Genomic DNA, 22,683 nt, shown 5'->3' on the forward strand with positions numbered 1-22,683 from the left:
GCATGGGAGCGGCCCTAAAAGCGGGGGGGGGGGGGGAAAGAAAGAAAGAAAGAAAACAAAAATCTAGTTTCCTCACTGCTGGGGTGGGGGCATTCGGCCTTTTCCCTGGCCTCTCATGACCTCCAGGAAATGGAAAGGTCTTACCTGCTGAGCATGGCAGATAAGAAACACCTGCCTCCCCTGATAGATGGCATCATTGAGCCAAATAGCCAAGGGCACTCACCTGGGAGATTGCCTAAACAGAGAACAATACACCGTGGATCTGTCCTCTGGCATAGTGCTTAATGTTATTCATACTTGAACTAAATCACTAGACTGAAAGTGGTGTCTTTTCTTTTACCTCCTTTCAGTATATTTTCCTCCCTGTTTTCCCGCTGGATGGGAAGCAGAGCAATACTGTGTATAGTTAACACTTTTATTATATATAAAAGTGTATAGCCAACACTTTTATTCTTTCCTTGTTTATTCTTTTGGTGTTTCAAATTCTGCCTAAATCTTCAGGAGACAGGCACAACTAATGGATTTGTCTTTGACAGCACTCTGTTTTAAGAGGCTGATATCCCTTGGTTGAAAGACAATATTAGTATAGTGTGTAATGTATTTTCTCTTCCTTCAATATATGGAGTCTGTGAGCCTGTCTTCAAAGTAGCTGTTTTCTGGAATTGGCAAATAGTTTAGAAGTGTCTCTTGGCTCCCTTCAAATATGTGAGGAAAAATACCTAGGGCTCTGATGATATTAAAGTGGCTGTGAAAAGCTACCCAAGATGTATTACTTATAATGATCCCCATCTTAACCCTCTCATTACTCAGGGAAGACTCCTGTCTTGGTGTGGGAGCTGGGATGGAAATTTATGGCAGAGAAGGATCAACAGTTTCTCTACATATGTTGTTTTATAAGCTTTCATGACCTGTCTACTGGATTTCGTGAGAGAAAAGTGTGCCCATTGGTTACTCCATGTCTGAATTCAGTTAAATGACCCCAGGCAATCCTTCCTAATACAGTCTTACCCTAAACTAATGAGAATCAAAATTGTGTAGGAAACAAAGCTTTTCTTGTGAGGAACAGCCAAGAAAAGGCCAAATTGAATGCCTTGTGTTCTCAGAGCACTGATGGAACAATAATATTTGGCCTAGTTCATAGCCTAGCTGTAATTAAATACTTGGGAATTATTGCACATACAGAGAAGACACATAAAAGGTTGCTGAGCCAGGCTTGTGTTTATAAAGTCTTTTTTACTTCAGTTTAGAGGAGTAGTTCAGGATCATCAGTTATTTTGTTTTTTTATCACATTATCTCAGACGTTGTTCCCCTAAGACATTATACTGGAACGAGATGCATAGCTGGTAACTATGCCAGCTAGTATTAGTTACTATGCCTTCCCACAGGGTTCTGTTGGGCCATTGGTGCTGTTGGGCCATTGGCCATCTTTGGTGTCAATCAGCTCTGCCAGCTAGGCCTGGGCTTGTTGGGAAGAGCAGAGTCAATTGCTATTAACCGGGTGAGCAAGAAGCCAGACTTGGAGTTCCCATCGTGGCTCAGCAGTTAATGAACCTGACTAGTATCCATGAGGATTCATGTTCAATCCTTGGTCCTGCTCAGTGGATTGAGGATCTGGCTTTGCTGTGAGCTGTGTCATAGGTCGCAGATGTGGCTTGGATCCTGCGCTGCTACAGCTCCGATTTGGCCCCTGGGGGGGAAAAAAAAAAAAAAAGAAGAAGAAGCCAGATTCAACCTAGACCACAAGAGATTGGCTCTTTGTGAAAAAGTTCAGGTTTTTGGTTGGTTCCAACCCAGGAGAACTGAGATGGTTGCTATTTAACAGCCACAAACCTACCCTTTTCCTTGCTAAGGGAACTCTGGTTTTATTGCTTTTCCTCCAAGCATATATGTGTGTAAGGTGAGTTCAGATTCCTCTCCACACTGAAGGGTGAACTCTGATTTGTCTAAGCTACGTTTTCCATGTTTGGGCATGCGGCATCAACATCAACTTGGAAACTTGTTAGAAATGCAAGTCCTTGGGTACCACTTCAGACCTTCTGAATCAGAAATTCTGGGGAGGGAAATCAGCAATGTATTTTCACAAGCTTTCTAGGTAATTCTAACACCCATTCAACTTTGAGAACCCAAGCCAAATATGGCAGCTTGCGCCCTGCCCATCTGCCCGGCATGTGATTAGTTTAGTTGAGGGCATGTGATGCATTCCCTGTCAATGAGATGGGAGGAGAAACTGAGGCTTCTTTTTTAAAAAGTAGATACATTCCCCTTTTTTCCTGCCTCTAAACATTTATGTATGAGGATACAATGCCTTCTGCAACTAGTGAACTTATGATTTTTAGGTAATAAGAGTTGTTTATAAAGAGGTTTGACAAATAGCTATTAGGACTACTTTGAAAAACACAAAATGCTAAAAATAAAAAGCAAGAAGGGACTAACTGTAGCATCTGTGAAGAACTTATTTGGAATATGCTGGCCAGGTGAGACTTTATTCCACTGCCTGTTCTTAGCAGGACTGTAGCACAGTCAGCCCAGAACTGGATACACTGATGTCACCTCAAGGTCAGGCACTGACTTCAGAGATGGGGTTGTTCACTCCATGCAGATCCCTTGCCAAATGCTCTTTCTCCAAAGAGGAGTGCTTTCCTGGGGCGGTAGACAATGGTTATTTGGACGTCACTTGGCTCACCCAGGCTAAGGTGAAGAGGGTCCCTAGAGTTGTCTTTAGAGCTGCTCAGTGGCCATTGCTTAGATCAAGAGCCATGTTTGCAGAGCTCAACCACTTCTTATCAAGGACTGTTTGCTGTTCTTCCAAGGCTTATGTGAAGTCACAGTGTGGACTCTTTGCAAGGGTATCCCAGTATTTGATGTTTAGTTACAAAGGCTCATGCTGAAAACATGACCTTTCATTTGGGTCTATTTTCTTAACTGAGCCCTAAAACAGAAGCATAGTTGCTAAGAGTTAGGCTGGGGCTTTAGGCTTCCTTTCCATCTCAGTTAGAGGGGTAGCTTTGCAGTGGTCGATCTGATTTCACACAGATTCCCTTCCATTCTCAAGTCTTCTGGAACATCAAAATTCAAAGCATGGATTAGGTAATAAAGCCTGTAAAGGAAGCAGACTGATTTTTTTTTTTTCCTTTTCATTTTGAATACCAATTGCCCTGGTAAAAAGGAAACTGCTGTGAGTTACAATGGCAGAGTGTGGAGATTAATTAGCGGGCTCCTTTTCTTTTCCCCTGCCGAGTTGACTGTGTGGGCCCCCTCTCTGTATGCACACTGATTTATGGAACATTCCGCCGATTAGTTGGAAGGCCTTTTAGCAACAGTGGCCTATCTGCCCCAGTATGACTATTTTTAGGCTACTTTGTTCCAACAAACCACTTTCTTTCTAGATCCTTCATCTGGTTGGTATTGAACTATTTCCATTATCCAGGAGGGTGCTGTGAGCCAAATTTTATTTACAGTTTGAGGCCATTAATATCATTGGTTGAAGGGATTTAATGTAGCACATTAGGGATGCATGCACTATAGATTTTACCATCACAGAAACAAACTGGGCACAGACATGAGGCAGTAAGATGGAGTAGATGGTGATGCTCAAAATAAAACCACAAAAAATGTATATAATAGTCATCCTTACCAGACATGGCATCTGTTAGAGTCTCTGTTACCTCCTGTATAGAGTTAAGTAAGCTGGTATTTAAGATTCTCCATTATTTGCCCCCAAACCTCTATCCCGCTCCATCTCCTTCTAACATCCTCTTTCATTGCCTCGCTGTAATGCCTCTTTCATCACCTGGACCACCCTGCCCCCTCTGGTCTACATCATGCTTCCATGTCTCTGTCCACACTAAACCTTGACTTAGGCTGCCCTTGCCTTATCTAACAGTGGGATCCTATGTCCTCTAACAGTATCCTGCTCATTTTTCAAAGTCCAGGGCTAGCACCACCCTGCCTCTCTGATTTCCCACAGTCAGAATGAATCTTTGCTTGGCACTCCCCTGCCCCCATTACCTATGCCTCTTTTAGCATGTATTTCACTCTCCTCTGTATTGTGGTTAGCTATTCTCATGTCTGTCTATCTTATTAGAATTTAAACTGCTCCAAGGAAAGATGGATCTTATTTATCTTGGGATATTCCTTTTACTCCCAGCACCTAGAACAGGGCCCAGCATGTGGTAGATGTTTGGTATATATTTGTTTAATAAATGGGAAAATGATGTGACTTCTCTCCCACAGATTCTCCCTAGAAAAAGGTGGATAAAAAGCAGCCATAGTTGGATTGCTGAGTTTGAATAATGTCAGTGAATTTGTTTGTGTCTTTAGGTTTTAGGGGATTAATTTTAAATTATAAAATGGAAAAGCATTATGTTTTCAGCACCAATCGTATTCCTGTTTTTGTCTTAAATGCAAAGCAGTGCTCCCAGAAACCTGACCTTTCTTTTCTAAAATATTTTTCACTTCATACTTTTCAAATATAATATTTCTTCACATTTTGATTAAAATTAGGTATTTGACTGAAAGATGGAAGTATTCTATTCAATTCTTTCTTAGGAAATGCCTGAAGGATGGTGAAGCCAGCCTTTACGGCTGATGCCACTTTAAACAGATCATTCAAGGCTCTCCTCCCTCTCAGGGTCACTGTGTACTTAGTGGAGGGAGGAAGTTCTCATTTCACGGTACCCTTAGGGAGGGCAAGCTGGCTCCATTAACAGGAGTGGATACTCATTGTCTGGTCAGGTGTCATCTTTGTTCTATACCAGGAGCAGGACTAGATCAGCCTATTACTGTAAAGACTTGAGACTTTTTTGCCTACTAGCTTGAAATTGTAGCTTAAGTACATTTTGCCCCTCATATGTGTTGAATAATTTCATTTACCATTCCAGAGCCACGCCCTACCCCCCCCCTTTTTTTTACACTGCTTTGTACCTCTCGTAGGTAGGTCTATGCTCCTGTGGGCTTTGGCTTCCAGGTAGGTTCAGCCAATTGGCAGGAGATTTGGGACAAGAGGTGTTTATTCCCTGAGCTCCTTCCTTGTGGGCCAGCCGTATCTCTCCATCCTGAGTGAGGGTCACAGATTCTGCCAAGTAGCCCTCATTCAGCCCCCTCCGTCTCTATGTTCTGGTAACCGTTCCTTCTAATTATCCCTTCAGGCCTAGGAGTGGTGATAGACCCAGCTGTTACTAAGCCTGAAACACCAGGGTTTAGGGATATACTCCCTTTAAGGGCCACTCTCTTTACATTGTCAATAGTCTCTGTAGTACACTCTCCTCAGATGATCTGTGCATGTACCATCCTGTTTCTGCTAAGACCTGACTGAATCGCCATATGTCATGTCAGACAAGCCTAGGTGTTCCAGATTTGGTTTTGATTTTTAAATATCCTTCTCCTTGTCAAAAACTGGTGCCCAAACCCTTGGTGAGACAGATACTGGCTAGTAGGTGTGGGAAGGAGTAGAATGTGTGAGGAACAAACTGCAAGAGAATTTAAAAGGAAAAAAAGGAACTGTGGAAATCTGACATTGGAAAAGACCTTAGCAATTGTTTTGGGAGGGATCTCGTCCATGCCTGGAGCTGCATCGTGAAGGCAGCTTCAACATCTTCTACATCATTACATGAAAAGATGTTTGAAGCTGTAGTCTCTTCCTCTTCTTGTAAGGACATTAGTCCCATCATGGGGGCCACACCCTCATGATCTCATCTAAACCAAATTACCTCCCAAAGGCCCCACCTTCAGATACTTCTCCTTGGCAATTAGAGCTTCAACATATGAATTTGGGGTTGGGGAAACAAATACTCAGTCTATAACAGTGCCTGACAAAGACTGTATTCTGTAGTGGCCAAGTGTGAGAGCCATACTTTACTTGGGTGCATCACATGGATGGTGTCTGGCTGATGCAATCAGATTCTTTTTCTTGGGAAATTTGAATAGGAGGTTTACAACTAGTCAGTGTATAGTCCCAGCAGCAGTGGGAGCAGAGACCAAGCTGCTGAGTCATAGTAACATGGTGGATAAAGCATCAGAGTAGGAAAGAGTAAAAAGCATCACCTGCTGAGGGGGGCTACCAGGAGACAGGGGATTAGAGAATGTGATCACCCTACTGACCTTCCAGTTCATGCTCCTTTCCTTGGAATAGTCCTTAGGTGGCTTTAGGTTTAATTGGCTGCAAGTCCATAAAGTTTCTCTTTTCCAGTTAAAGTCCAAGGTTTGAACATTATTGAACTGTAGGGTCACATGGCCACCCTGAGTCAATCACTGTGACCTGCCTGGGAGTGGGGTCTATCCCACTCGACACTTATTATCCAAAGAAAAAAGGAGGGATGTTGGACTTGCCAAAAGAACAAACATATGTCATTGAAGCCTGTTTCAGTTTCTTAGTCCCTGAAAGAACCCATTGAATACGGCTGCTATTCTGAGAGGTAAATCCTCTCTCTTCTCTATCATGTGCTGACATCTGGTCCTATAGTTACAATTGAAATACTTGCAGTGACAATAAGCCTATCTGATCTCCAGGTGGGCAGCCTGATATGTTGTTGAACAGCCCCACATTGTCAGTCCATCTTTACCAGGTGCCCCAACCTGCCCGCTGCCAGTTCTCCTTGGTCCTGTTTCTATTCTACATAACATTCCCGAATGTCCTCCTCCACATGACAGCTTTTTGAATTCAGAAGACAGTTAACAATTAAGAATGATTACAGGAAAATTAAAATCAGGCAATCATTTGCTGAAAGGAACATGTTTTCTCATTTACCTACATGTAACATTAAATAACTCACTCCTACTCAATTAAAAGAAAAAGCCCCAAGCCAGAAACATTAGGAATCCAACTATGCTCTCTCCCCTTCCCCCACATGAATGCTTTGCTAACAAACAACCATATTGCTATAAATAATGTGCTTGCTGTTGAGTGAGAGAGAGCTGGGCCTAAATAATGGTGTTAGCAGTGGAATGGCAAATTCCCCCTCTGGATGTGAAACACAACAGCCATTTATACAAACAATCCAATCTGACTAGCAGGGAAATGGAATGACTTTGTTTCCAATTGGATTATGTTTAATGATATCTCACTTCAAAATGTCACTTAGAGTTACAAATGGGTTAATTGATCTATAAATGAACCTAGAAACACCTGGGGTATAAGCAAAGCACTCTCTTGGGATCTAGTGACTCATTGTGCTTACTGCAGAAGCAAACCCTTTCAACAACCAGGCAGGGCCTCATGCAGGTAGGGGGTTTGCCTGAGTCTCAAAGTGAGATATCAGTGACAAGATAGTGCCCCAGCCGCCATTATCCTCTGGGCGCAGCTGTCCATCTGCTTAGGTCCCCCTTAAAAAGACTCGAGTCAGGAGTTCCCGTCGTGGCACAGTGGTTAACGAATCCGACTAGGAACCATGAGGTTGCGGGTTCGGTCCCTGCCCTTGCTCAGTGGGTTAACGATCTGGCGTTGCCATGAGCTGTGGTGTAGGTTGCAGACGCGGCTCGGATCACGTGTTGCTGTGGCTCTGACGTAGGCCGGTGGCTACAGCTCCGATTCAACCCCTAGCCTGGGAACCTCCATGTGCCGCGGGAGCGGCCCAAGATAGAGCAACAACAACAACAACAAAAGACAAAAAAAAAAAAAAAAAAAGACTCGAGTCACCCTCTGGCAGGCAAGGAGACTTCCTAATCTGATAAAGTGAGCTCCATCTAAACCCAGAAGAGTTGGCCATTGTTTAAATGTTCTTCCTGGCAGGTCAGCCTGGGAGGCTTGAGGTCAAAGGTGACAGCATTAGATTCTTAGCCTACTGGAGCCTTTCCACACTCTGCCAATGTCCATCAATGGTCAGAAAGAGGAGTTTTTACTGACTGTTCTCATCTGGTTTTAAAGCCCCTAGTTCTGCTAAGGCAGGAAGAAGCATGTAAATTTAAGGTAACTCATCCATTTTCTAAATAAGAGCTTAGGGTAAATATTTAGCTAGTTTTGAGTTTCGCTTCCACCTCAGAGCTGGTCTTCATGCTATTCTCCAGGTTCTTGCTGCCCTCCCCTGAGTTGTCCCTTGCTCACCTGGTGCCTGTGTGTCCCAAAGCTGTCTCACTTGATTTTTTGGGAGCATTCTGCAGTACCCAGTAACTTTGACTGCAAACCTTGTACTGCCTCAGTTTCCAGCTCTGTGCTCTGAGGAGGCCCTGATGATCCTTGGCTGTTTTGTTGCCTTATTGCACAATGTTAGTGACTCTGTGAGGTTTGCCTTTGGAACACCCTTTGCCATTGCTGCTCTGCCATCCCTGCGAGCTGTTCCAGATCCAGAGTGATGCCTAATGTGGAACTCCTTTGGGATGCCTTGGACTCTCCTTCAACCTAGGTAGGGTTTCTATCATCTCAGCTTTGTAATGGAGGAAGCACACATTCTTCTGGGGAACCCCACAGCAGCTAAATTCATTCTTTCCTGATCCTGTTTAAACTCTGCTCAGAGACTTCCCAGACCTCTGACCTCTGACTACTATGGCTTATAATAACCTCTATGTTCCAGCCTCCAGGTTTTTTTTCTGATATAGAAAGAGAGGTTTGGGGCTTAAAAAACACAGCTTCTCCCTCAACAAAATCATGCTTTGCTTTTTTTTTTTAACCAGCTTTACTAATATATAATTTATATACTATAAAGTTTACCCCAAATAAATGATTTTACTCAATATGTTCAGTGAATTTATAAAATTGTACAACCATAATAAAAATTCAGCTTTAGAACAGTCCCATAAGCTGAAAAAAATTTTTCATGCCTATTTGTAGTTAATCCCTGTTCCCACTCCCAGTCCCAGGCAACCGCTGATCATTTTTGTCTCTATAAATGTGCCTTTCTAGACCTGTCATAAAAATAGAATTATATAATGTGTAGCCTTTTATTTCAGCTTCTTTCACTTACCTTAATGTTTTTGAGGATGATTCAGGTTGTTGCATATTATCAGTAATCCATTCTTTTAATTGATGAATAGAATTACATAAATAGAGCACATTTTGCTTGTCCACTTGCCATTTGATGGACATTTGTATAATTTTCTAGTTTCAGCTATTATGAATAATGCTGTTGTGAGTATTCATGTATATGTCTTTATATGGCCATATGTTTTCATACCTAGAAGTAGAATTCTCTTTTCATGATGATAAATTTGTGCTTTAGGAAACTATCCAATTATTTTCCATAGTGGCTGTACCATTTGACATTTTCACCAGCATTGCATGAGTGTTCTAGTTTCTTCTCATAGAGACTAACTCTTGGTATTACATGGCTTTAAAAATATCATGGCCATTCTCATTGTTGTATAGGAGTATCTCATTGTGGATTTTTGTGCATTTCCTTAATGACTAATGAAGTTGAGCTTCTTTTCATGTGCTTGTTAGCCATTCATATATCTACTATATTCCATTTGGTGAAATGTTTATTAAAATCTTTCACCCGTTTTTAAAATTGGGTCATAAATATTTCTAATTAGTTATTTTTGTTCTTTATTTTGTGGATGCAAATTGCTTACCAGGTATATGATTTGCACAATTTTGAAACCAGTCTAGGACTTGTCTTTACATTACTTAATGATATGTTTTTAAGTAAAATGGGTTTTATTTTAGGAATTCCTATTTATATTTTTTCCTTTTATCTATTGTGCTTTTGGTGTTCTTTGTCAAACCTAAGTTCATAGAAATTTATGTTTTCTTATAAATGATTTAGAGTTTTAACTCTCAAATTTAGGTCTGTGATCCATTTGGAGTTGATTTTTGTATAGGATGTGAGGTAAGATGCTGAGGTTTTTTTTTTTTTTTTGTATATGAATATCCAGTTGTACTAGCACCATTTATTGGGAGTTCCCATTGTGGCTGAGCGGTTAACGAACCCCACAAGAATCCATGAGAACATGGGTTCGATCCCTGGCCTCACTCAGTGGGTTAAGGATCTGCAGTTACTGTGAGCTGTGGTGTAGGTCACAGATGCAGCTTGGATCCTGAGTTGCTGTGCTTGTGGTGTAGGCCAGCAGCTGTAGCTCAGATTAGACTCCTAGACTGGGAACTGCCATATGTCATGGGTGAGACCTCTAAAAGACAAAAAAGAAAAGAAAAAAAGACTATCCTTTTCCAGTTGAATTGTTTGGGACATGATTATTGAAAATCAATTGATTATAGGAGTTCCCTCATCGCCTAGTGATTAAGGATTCTACATTGCCACTGCTGTGGTGCAGGTTTGATCTCTGGCCTGGGAACTTCTGCATGCTGTGGGCATTGCCCAAAAGAAGAGAGTTTCATGGAGTTCCCTGGCAACTTAATGGGTTAAGGATCCAGTGTTGTCACTGCTGTGGTGTGGGTTCAGTTCCTGGCCTGGGAACTTTGCATGCTGCAGGTGCAGCCAACCCGCCCCCCCCGCCCCCCAGGAAACCAAGAAAACAAAAAGAAAATCAATTGACCACAATTGTACAAAGGACTTATTTCTGAACTCTCAATTCTCTTCCATTAATCTATATTCCTATCCTTTGCCAATACCACACTTTTATGATTATTGTAGCTTCACAGTAGGTTTTGAAATGAGATAGTATAAATCCTCTAATATAGCTCTTCTTATTAAAAAGGTTTTGACTACTTAAGTTTTCTGATTTCCATATAAATTTTGGAATAAGCTTGTCTTTTTTTTTTTTTTTTTCAACAAAAAAACCTGTTGAGTTTTTGATAGGGGTTGTACTAAATTTCAGTTTGGGAAGAATTGCCATCTTGACAATACTGATCTTTCCAATCTATGAACATGAACATTATTTAGGTGTTTAATTTCTCACAGTATTTTATAGTATTCAACATATGACTTATGCTTCTTTTGTTAAATTTATTTCTAAATATTTTATTCTCTTTGATGTTACAAATAATTTTTTTTTGTCTTTTGTCTTTTTTAGGGCCACACCCATGGCATATGGAGGTTCCCAGGCTAGGGGTCGAATCAGAGCTATAGCTACTGACCTGTGCCACAGCCACAGCAACATGGGATCTGAGCCGAGTCTGTGACCTACACCACAGCTCAAGACAATGCCATATCCTTAACCCACTGAGCGAAGTCTGGGATGGAACCCGCATCCTCATGGATACTAGTTGGGTTTGTTAACCGCTGAGCCATGACAGGAACTCCTAAATTTGTTTTCTTAATTTTGGGTTGCTCATAGCTGGTATAGAGAAATATGATAGATTTTTATATATTGATCTTATGCTCTGTGACCTTGTTAAATTCATTTTGTAATTCTAGTACTTATTTTTTTGTTGATGTTGTCTTCTTTTCTGTTAAATGGATATTTTAATTCCTTTATTTTAAAAACTATTTCAGTTATTTTCTTACTGATTGCAATAATAATTGCAATATGCCCTTTAACTTTTCACAATCTACTTCAGAATAAAATTAACATTATTCTGTTAAAATGAAGAAATTTTGCTCCAATATAGTTCCATGTTCCATTTATTCCCCATCTTTTGTGTATTACATATATACATACAAATTAATATATATGCTTTTAATATATCATATACTAGTACCATATACATATACTAGTATATATACTATATACACTATTATATATGTATAAAATATATAAATACATTTTAGTATTGTTATGTTTAATTCCAATGACATAATTACTGACTTAATACAGTATTATATATCTTTTATTATTACACAAAAATTCCTTTCATTCCCTGTAAATAACTTATGGGGAATGGAAAATAATTTGGTTTCATATGTTCAGAACTATCCTTCTATTAAAAAAAAATTTTTTTTATGGGCCTCACTTGTGGCTTATGGAAGTTAGCAGGCTAGGGGTCCAATTGGAGCTACAGCTGCTGGCCTACACCACAGCCATAGCTACACCAGATCTGAGCCATGTCTGCAACCTACAGCACAGCTCATGGCAATGCCAGATCGCCAACCCACTGAGTGAGGCCAGGGATGGAAGCCACATCCTCATGGATACTAGTCGAATTTGTTTCTAATGTGCTATAGTGGGAACTCCCCTCTTCAATTTTAGAAACTGGTCCACTTTGACCTCAGTGCTGAATCAATCCCCCGACTGTCTTAAGTTGTCCAGATTCCAAACTTTCTTTTTAATGAGAAATGCTCAGTCCTGGAGTTCCCGTCGTGGCGCAGTGGTTAACGAATCCGACTAGGAACCATGAGGTTGCAGGTTCGGTCCCTGCCCTTGCTCAGTGGGTTAACGATCCAGCGTTGCCGTGAGCTGTGGTGTAGGTTGCAGATGCAGCTCGGATCCCGCGTTGCTGTGGCTCTGGCGTAGGCCGGTGGCTACAGCTCCGATTCAACCCCTAGCCTGGGAATCTCCATATGCTGCGGGAGCGGCCCAAGAAATAGCAACAACAACAGCAGACAAAAGACAAAAATACAAAAAAAAAAAAAAAAAAAAAAAAGAAATGCTCAGTCCTTTTGGATTTATTGTCATTCCCGGCTCCTTGGTCTCATCATGAGTCATATGACTGAAAGCCTCTGTTCTTATAACTGACTTTGAAATTCAAGTTCCAGTTGAACTTGAGATGCTTGAGTCCTGGACCACATAATGCTATTACTACTAGATTCCAACATGTCTGCTGACATGATGGTTCAAACTTTTACTGAAAAGAGAGATAAATAAAAAAACCTTGAGGGCACTCTTGATCAGGAATATGGTAAAAATAAAACCAACCATTTCTTGGGGTTTTATAACTGCCTTGCTAGTTCCTCCATAGCTTGTGTGTCATGTAGCTTCCATCCTACTTTTTCATTGCCATCTGACTTGTGACATTGCTGCTTGACCTCCAAGTAGCCCATCCCTCTCCCCTGCCCCTTGGGCCAGTGCTCCGTCCAGAGAGGGCCTCTATTTAGTGGGCCATTTCATTCTCACCATGGATGTTGTGATTGGTGATCCTTTCATGTGGATCTTTATGTGTAATCTATGTGCCTGAGCCAGCTCTGTTGTCCCTGGGCAAAGAGCTTCTGTATGGGGCATGGGCAGGGCCACCTCTCTTGTTTGACCTGTGAGAATTCTTGTTTGGTTATCTTCTTACCTCACCAAAGGAACCACTTTCAGTTGAGAACTACTCAAACCTGAATAGGTTTATATCCCCTACAATCTTGGACTGCTTGTTGCATTTTCAGTTTTGCTATCTTGTCAGATTGGAAAGCATGCCCAGTCCACTGTCTTCTCCTCTCCCCATCTTTCCTCCCTCCTCCTTCCACTTAACCCATGCCTTTCCCAAGCTGACTATAGTCAGTTGAATGGTAGCACCTAAAATGTATGTCCATGTCCCACTTCTTGAAACCTATGAATGTGACTTTATTTGGAATAAGTATCTTTACAAATGTAATGAACTTAAAGGTCTTTGAATGAGATCACCCTGGATTACCTAGTTAGGTCCTAGATTCAATGACAAGTGTCCTCAAAGAGACAGAAGAGAAGACAGAGACATATAGAGGTGTCTGTGGACTTCTGAAGTTGGCGTTAGAGACAGGAGTAATGCAGTTAACAAGAAATGCTGGAAGAGGCAAAGACTGAATTGTCTTCTAGAGCATAGACCTACTGACACCTTGACTACAGGCTTCTGGCCTCCAGGGTTGTGAGAGAATAAATATTTGTTGTTTTAAGCCATCTAGTTTGTAAGTAAGGTAATTTTTCATGACAACCCTATGAAACTCATACACTGACCTTTTTCCAGACTTGACCAACCACCTCCCTATGGAGTTCAGTCAGCAGATTACATTCAAGCTTTGTGTTTCTCTTCCAATCTTTCCCTACCTTTGATTCTGGCTACAATTTTTTTTCCTTGCCCTGTTCCCTCTTCATTCTTACTTCTTTGCCAATATTTCTAACATTTATACAGAAATACCATATTACTTTCTTCCCTTCTTTCATTTCATCACTATGGAACTATGTGAAAAACCAGTAAAAGATAGGGCAAAGGGTGAATGCAGAACACTAGGGATAAATTACAATTATTGGAGATATCTCTGAAATTCCAACATAGTGGTTCTATATAGCACATTTCCACTCAGTTCTGGCATTATCCTAGGGGTTGGTATAAATCCATTTATTCAGTCAATGGAGCCAATAAATAGATTCAATAAATCCAATGAATTCAGTCAATTCAATCAATTTTCCCATTTATTAGAACTGCACAGCTGTGCAATAGGATGGATTGAGACATGTCCCTTTTTCCTAAGGAGCTCAGCTTACATTAATTTGATTAATTATGGACTTGCATATGTTCCCTTACCTTTAGTAGAAGCCAGCTCTAGGGAGGGTCAACCAGGGTTAGGTTGGAAGAATTCATTGTCACTCTTACCAAAAATGCTTTAATATCTGATGTTTTAGGAGTTCCCGTCGTGGCGCAGTGGTTAACGAATCCGACTAGGAACCATGAGGTTGCAGGTTCGGTCCCTGCCCTTGCTCAGTGGGTTACCGATCCGGCGTTGCCGTGAGCTGTGGTGTAGGTTGCAGACGCGGCTCGGATCCCGCATTGCTGTGGCTCTGGCATAGGCCGGTGGCTACAGCTCCGATTCGACCCCTAGCCTGGGAACCTCCATATGCCGCGGGAGCAGCCCAAGAAATAGCAACAACAACAACAACAACAAAAGACAAAAAGACAAAAAAAAAAAAAAAAAAAAATCTGATGTTTTACTATTGTTATCTTTAGTGGGTCAGACTACTCCTTGCTTTCCTCCCCAGCAGGAATCCATATCAGATCTATAAAGAAACAAATAAACAATAGCTTAATTTGGTAAATTTTATCCACATCCTGGATAATCTGCTCCTAGATACTTGTGTGTTAAAAATTAAACTCAGTTGGCTTAGTGACATTTATCCCACAGTACTGGGTGCTATGAAATAAAAAAGAAAAAAATTCATTGATTTTTCTTCCATAATAAGTACAACTACAGGCTCCTCATGCTTCTAGCATCATTTCTTTTTTCTGGGTGCCACTTTTTTTGGGTCCATGATGCAAAAATAACATGTACTCACCACAGAAAATCCTAAACTATCCAAATAAAGAAAATAAAAATTACCATAGTCCCACCACCCACAGGTAACTACTGATAATATTTGGGTATATCAAATATATCAAATATATTTGTATATATCTTTTTGTTTCTCTGCAGAGATAGGTAATTTTTGTCTGTGTCAAAGTAGGTTCATACTGTACATATGATTTTGTGAACTGTTTTTTTTTTTTTTTTTTTTTTTCAGCTCACAGTGCATTGTGAACATTTTCCCATCTATTAGAACTGATGCAGGAAGTTTCATTCCCCCATCAGCAGGTTTTACCTTATGGCTGACCTATTCCAGTGGCTTCTTACTGGTCTTCTTGTATTGAGTCTCTTATACTTCCAGACCACCCTATTGGCTTCCAGAGGGATCTTCCAAAAACAGTGATTACCCTCCTCACCCTGGACCAGAATCCTTGGTGAACTTTCTACTTTCAACTTCTCCCAACTGCCCTGAGGAGGGAGTTTTCAGCTAGACTTTTATTCCAGACTGTTCTTAACAGACTCCAGTTGATTTATGTCCATTTGTTTTGCATCACTTCATATAAATCCGTTTTTCAAACAAGGATCCATCCAAGAGTGGTTTACTCCTCATTCTCCAATAGGCCCCTCCACCTCCCCATCATTGCTAAGGCTGCTTCCTCTGCCAATATAGACTCTCTCTCCCCTGTTGTGTTTTCTTGCCTGGGTATTCCTCTGTACTTAATACTTAGATCTTTTCTGATACCACCATAGTTTCTCTAACTGCAACAACCCCTAATGATTTATCCCTCTTCTTCTAGAGTGTGTAAGCATTACTGAATGTCTGCTCGTGCCCCAGCCAGGAAAGGAACCCTGTGAGAAGGGGCTGAGTCCTCCACCTCTTTGGCTTAGAGAACTTGTCAACTGAACAGTGAAAAAAATGCATATTGATGTGGTGATCAGTGCATGGTGATGACAAATATTTGACTTAAAGATAGATAATGTCCAAAAGTTATAGTATGAGGTAACCAATACATACTTTGAACAGTATGCAAATACATAGAACAACAATAGCAACATTAATACAATCACCACAAAACTATGGGTGGAAAAGAAAAAAACTGAAAACCAAAAAGATATTGACAAAAATGTTAAAGTTATAACTCTGAATAAATGCATGTCAGTTTTTCCTTCTTGCTTCCATGTCTCCCTCTTTCCTTTTAGCTAAATTTGTGATAAATTTGTAGTAGATAAAATAAATTTAAAATTTAATTTATAGGAATAAAGCATATAAATTATAAAAATTTCAGACAATACAACTTTTGATAGAGCATAAGGTGAGAACTTGATATTTATATCCTCCAAAATGAATTTCATTTTAAATGTGATGAAAACTTGAAGTGTCTCCTACAAGAACTTCCTGTGATCTGCCACAGAAAGACTTAATGAAAAAGAATCCTGTAGGATCTTAGATCTTTTCTTTTACAACACCTCCCCTTTGAAAAAGAACAGAAAAAAGAAGTGAGAGAATACATCTTTTATAAAAATATATTGGATATTATGCTACAGAATGATATGTGTAATAATGACTTTCTTACCCTAAAAAGACTAACAAATTTGAACTGAAGTGAATTTTTATCCATTAACATATTTTGGAAAGACCTTCAGGTTGCTTATTTTTCTCAGCCCTGGTAGGCAAAGGTGAGTTTATATGAAAAGCTCTTTTGGGTGAAGATGAATACTTATGTAACTCCATCTATAGAATACTTAGTTGAGAGCTCAGTTAGTTTAAATGCTTAACAAAGGCTAATTTTTTTCTTCCTTTCTTCTGGAATGAGATAATGGATGTAGAAGCCTTTGGCACAATGCCTGGAACATAGTGGGTATTTTAATATCTTTCTCTCCCTTCCTCCCTTCTTTCCACAGTATTTTAGATTTAAATTGTCATGAAGTAAGAGTTTATAATATACTGTCTTAGAAACCATCAATTCTTTGAAGCACAGTGACTTTGGTCATATACTGACTTGGTCTCTGACTGGCTATGTGACCATCATGATATGGTTGTCAAGGCCTGTAAGTGTGCACTGCAACTTTCACAGTAAGGGTCAACACCTTGGAAAAAACTCCCAGAGATTGTAGTTGAGCATACATTAAAAAAAAAAAATCCTGCATTGCCAACACAAAAGGTGTCTGTGTAGAGATGTGGACATTGATAACTCTGAGTAAATCACCTAGAAGCATCAAATTCTCAATGTAAACACATTTAGGGAATACTTTAACCAATTTACTCCTCTTATATTTTTTTTTGTATGTATGTACAAAAGTGAAATTTTGGATGGAAAAAACCTATCTATGTATAAAAAGACTCAATAAATTTAAAATTGAAAATTTGAGGGATAAAAAAGCATTGTGTTATAACTTATTGGTCACAATTTCTATTTTAGTGGCATACAAAACAATGATGTATCCTATGTTAATGGTATCTTAAATTGGGTGAAGTATAATAATTCTAATTTTATTTGAAAACAAATTCTCTGTGTGTTGAGCTCTTTAAGGAAAAATTTTTATCCAAAGACATGGCAAATATTTCTGGCCATCTTGTATTATAAGGCAATGGCAGAAATTCTACTGTTTCTAGTAGAGTCACATTCTGAGATACTTACTGGGGGTTAGGACTTCAGCCTGTAAATTTGGTCAGGGGGGCCCAATTCAGTCCACAGAATTAACTACATCTGTCTACATCTATATCTATTCTATATCTATATATATATCTGTATAACCATTTGTGGGTCTTATTTGAAGCTGAAATAATAATAGTAAAAACTCCTCCAGATCCTATTGTGTGACAATGGAAGGATACATATTTGAAATCTAATTTTGCCAGCTTAATTATCATGTGGCCTGCTAGTAAGTTAGCACAAACTTACAAATATGAGCATTCTCACAGCCAACTGTTATCTAATTTCCAGGTCCTTAAGACCTACTGCTCCATTAATGCTGGGAAGGGTGAGCACAGCTGGGGTATATCACCAAGCTGCTGGCTGGCTGGCAGAAAGCCCATGTGTTGCCAGATCTGGAAAGGTGCACTATGGGCAGCCAGAAAGAAGCTTGCACTGTGAGTGTTCCTCTGTCTACAGTTCTTCGATTCTCTTTGAAGCATATACTAAAGGCAGACATTTGTCTGTACACGAGGGGTGCTGACTTGAACGTGGGGCACTTATTTGCTCCTTTGAAGTGAGCAGGCTATGTGAAAATAGAACATGCAGAGTTTTCTTTTCTTTTGACTGTACCTCAGTATATGGAATTTCCTGGGCTGGGGACTGAATCTGAGCTGCAGCTGCAACCTACACCACAGCTGCGGTAACACCAGATCCTTAACCTGCTGTGCCACAGCAGGAACTCCTCCTTTTTTTTTTTTTTTTAAAGGACTCAAGTTTATCCAAGATTTTGGCATCTTCCCATACTTCCTTTCCTTCCTCCTGCATTCCTCCCTAAGCCTACTTATCTTCCTCTCTCAATTATTTATAGAAGGCCTGCTTTGCACAAGGCTCACTGCTTGATCCTGTGGGGGATAAATAGATGACTCAGAAGAGCTCTGCTTTGCATATTTTATTCTGATAACCTAGTCCCTGTTCTGGTAATGCTTTTGGTGTTGCTCTGCTAGTTCTTGGCAAACCTGCAAGCCACTCGGCTAACTGTCCAGATTTCATATACTCTAACATTTCCCCTCCTCCCTGTAGAACTGGCAGCTCTCTTTCCTCAGCCCTTAGCTGCCTTCTCACACCTTCTACCTTCAGCCACTGGCCAAGCCAGAGCTACTGGGTCCTGATCCTTCTGGCCTTATGGTGATCACCACACTCCATCTTGCTTCCCAGGCTAATTTCTTTCCCTCCTTATTTTTCTGAGCTGTTCCTTCTGATTCCTCCCATTTCTTCCTCATCTCATTTTGACCCCTTTCCTGATTCACAGTGATCATCCCAATGAGCTTAGTGTGAAAAAAATTAAAGGTTCTAATGATCTGCTTCCTCTCTGCCTACTGTTATTTATTCTAAGAAACAATTTTGCTTCAGGAACTACTTTTTCAGAGCCGAGGGTACAAAGAAGGCAATGTAGGTTCATTTGTCCCTTTCCACGATACTTGCCCCATTCGAAAGTTACTTCCCAACCACTTAACAGTAGGCAGTATGTTTATTTTTAAAGTAAGAGGTGGGGAGAGCATGGAGGGCAGAGGATGAGATTCCACAGTGTAATTTAAATCTCATCTTCAGGTTATAAAATGTTATGATTCATGTCTGGAATGGAACTACTTTTTAAAATCATATTGACACAGCAAGAGTATTCTCCTCACCCCAGGCAATCTCTGGAAAGACACTTTCTCCTCTCCAGCTAATCAATTCATGTCCCAGGCAAAGTCCTGCAGTCTGTGAGGGCTGCCTGGGCATCCATCAGCTCTTTGAGGTCCAGCCTCTGTCTAAGTCATCTTCGTATCCCAGCAACAAGCAGTCAGGTACCTAATAAGGAACCACTAGAAGTATAGGGAATGAATCAAAATGAAGAACTTTCTCCAGCCTCCTGTAATGACTCCCTGCTTAACTCTAGTGTACTTGGTGTCTGTATCACTCATTCAAACACTAGTGTGCCCCAGACATTATTAATTAGGCTCTTTAAAACGGAATGTTTTATCTTTCCACCCAGGTTGCCAGTTCCTTAAGGAGAAGGACAGTGTTTCATTTCTTCCCCCATACTTCTCTCTGATGCCTACTACAGAGATGGTGCTCAAAAATATTGTTGATTTAGAGTTCCCATTGTGGCGCAGTGGAAATGAATCTGATTAGTATCAATGAGGATGTGGGTTTAATCCCTGGCCTCGATCAGTGGGTTGGGGATCCAGTGTTGCCATGAACTGTGGTGTAGGTGGCAGATGTGGCTTGGATCCCACATTGCTATGGCTGTGGTGTAGGCTGGCAGCTGTGGCTCTGATTTGACCCCTAGCCTGGAAATTTCCATATGCCACTGGCGCAGCCCTAAAAAGGCAAAATAAAATAAAATTAAATTAAAAAAGTTTATTTAAACTGTTCCTTCTTTTTCTTGACAGAGTTTCTGTTGGGAATGTTTAGAGAACTAAGTTTTCAGAAACCATAATTTTATTGTAAGTACATCTGTTTAAAAAAGGCCTGGCTTCCATGTGTTTCAAATGGAGGGAGAAATTATCACTGAATTGGTGCTTAGTTTGATTCAACCACGTTTACTGAGGAGATATTTTGTACCTGACACTGAACCAAGCAATGTTCCTGCCTCACAGGAACATGCAGAGATAACAGGTCTTGTTGCCCACCCTTGCCATGGGGATAATGCTTGTCCTCACCAGTTGGTCATAGATGACCATTGGGTAATATACACAGCCCCTGCCACCTGGCCTGGATCTTCCCGAGTAGTGACCCGGACTTGCTGCTTACCTAGTGTAGCCCCTTTTTGGGTGGTGCCAAACTGCTGCCTCCTCCCCCAGCCTTCACTCTCCTTTGGGAATCAGAATAGATTTTGCAGCAAGTTAGGCAACTTGAGCCTGAAAAGTCTGTGTTATGTCTTTTCAGTAAACTTCAAACTTATCAGCTTAAGAAATAACTTACAAAGGAGAAATAAACTCTGGTAAGGCTAATAATAGGGATTTCAAGCTGTGTTTTAGCAAACCAGTCACAGAGTATTCATGTGTTAATTCACTGGCATGTTCCATGGCATAAGCACCCCCATCCTGTCTTCCCCTGATTCCAACTCTTGTGCTGCAGGATGATTTGGTCTGAGTCTGGGCAGAGCCCCCCTTTAAGAGCAGCCCTCCAGCTTCTGTTATAGCAGGAATCTGGCGAAAGTGATTCTTGCCTCCCCGTGGCACACAAGGGAAGGAGCTCTTTAAAGGGACCTTCCTACTCCTCTTTGCAGCTACAAATCCGTGTGGTTAGTGAAGACTTAGCGATCCAGGCTTTCGCCTGAAAATGAATGAGGAGGGGTCTTGAAGAGCCCCCATGACCTCCCAGAGTGCAGCAGGGAGGGAGCTGATAGCTGGAGTGGATGGAGACCACTGGTCTCTGGGGAGCGGCTTGCCATTAGGTGCTTCTTGGGATGCTCCGTGCACCAGTAGAACATCCTGCCTGTGGTCCAGAGAGTGCTGGCGGCTCATCTTGCGGTATGCCTGCGTGGATTTGAGCCATCGCCCAGAGGTGAACCCGCATTCAGACAAGGCTGACGGGCTCCCGGCAGGGCTGCGTACAGATAGCACGAATGCTTAGCTCCAGGCATCTGCCCAAGCCTCCTGACTACATGGATTTGGCTGTTTAATCAACCGCGATTACTGCCCAGGAAGATTTGTGAGCCTGATCCGTGCTCCAGCTGCTGTGACAACTTCAGGGCTGGCTGTTTACTTCTCTCCGTGCCTGGGACTCTGTCCTGCACCCGCAGCCGCTGCTGAGACTTTCCCAGCTCTGAAGTCGGCTGCGAGAACTCCTCTGCCAGCATTCCCAGGAAGAGGGAGCAGGAGGGGTTAAAAGACTAGCAGACCCTCCCAACCGCTCGACCTCTCGTGACTGCCTGTGTTCTGGGGTTCTAAGAGGGACCCTGTGCTGCCCAGGGAAGCAATGCAAGTCTCCATAGCCTGCACAGAGCATAATTTGAAGAGTCGGAATGGTGAGGACCGACTTCTGAGTAAGCAGAGCTCCACCGCCCCCAATGTGGTGAACGCAGCCCGGGCCAAATTCCGCACGGTCGCTATCATTGCGCGCAGCCTGGGGACCTTCACCCCTCAGCATCACATCTCTCTCAAAGAGTCCACCGCGAAGCAGACTGGCATGAAATATAGGTATGGATGCAAGATTCTCTCTTCCCAAGGTTTTCGTGTTCTATGCAGGTGCAGTGGAGACAGTTCAGCGGTTTTAAAAAGTGACTTACTCATAGGTGGGCTGCTTAATTTAGAATTCTCAGGTATCTCTAAAATAGCTCCTTAGGAAAGTGGAAAACCCAAGGTGGTTGTGTTGTGTTGTATACATATAGGATTTAAAAGCCGTGGCCCACTTTGTATATTCTAAAGTGTTATGAACACCTTAGGAGCTGTATGAATTCCAGTCTGCAGAGATAACACAGCTGCTGGAAACTGATATTGAGATCAGGGCAGCTTTTCAAGAGCAAATGTGCTTGTCCTATTTTATGGTACAGACTGTAGTTTCTGTGATTATACTATTAAAAATAGTTTCCCATCTAGTACTGTATTCTTACTTACCTTTTGGAAGGCCAAAGTGTCAAATGCTATGCAAGCTTTTAAGGAAGTTTTGTTGCAAAGAAGAAACACCTATAATGGTAAGTTAGTTTGAACACTGACATACTTAAATATAAATTGCTGCTTGAAATAAAATGCAGACATTGTGAAGTATGGAAAAAAAAAGGTCAATTGTTGTAATGCTGCTGGTTTCCTCATAAAATTTTAAGCCCCCTCTTCCTCTTATGTTGCTTTCCAGAGTTGGAAATCTTCCTGGAAGTAGTTGATGCTCTCTTTAATAGGGAATGACTTAAATTTGATAAGTAGAAAATTTCATTATTCAATTCTGTGACTCCTATATCTTCATTGTATCTTCTTTGTGCTGTCTTCCTAACTTCATTTCTTTTAAAATTACCGTGCTTCCTTTTCTAAAAGTGTTTGCACATGTAGAGAAGAGCTTATGA

General features: G+C 41.1%; 1 protein-coding gene across 3 annotated transcripts in view; it reads left to right on the forward strand.

Annotated features, from left to right (window-relative positions):
* Positions 1 to 22,683, forward strand: part of KCNAB1 (potassium voltage-gated channel, shaker-related subfamily, beta member 1) — a 393,270-nt gene that overhangs the window by 97,862 nt on the left and 272,725 nt on the right. The window contains 2 exon segments of one of the 3 annotated variants that reach the window (NM_001105294.1): positions 20,731 to 21,604; positions 21,606 to 21,826. The exons of the other annotated variants lie outside the window; for them this stretch is intronic. Coding sequence (NP_001098764.1) covers positions 21,606 to 21,826 — 221 coding nt within the window. The 5' untranslated portion in view covers positions 20,731 to 21,604. 3 annotated transcript variants of the gene reach the window in all.

The sequence above is a fragment of the Sus scrofa genome, chromosome 13 (assembly GCF_000003025.6).
Source record: "Sus scrofa isolate TJ Tabasco breed Duroc chromosome 13, Sscrofa11.1, whole genome shotgun sequence".
NCBI classification, from domain to species: domain Eukaryota; kingdom Metazoa; phylum Chordata; class Mammalia; order Artiodactyla; family Suidae; genus Sus; species Sus scrofa.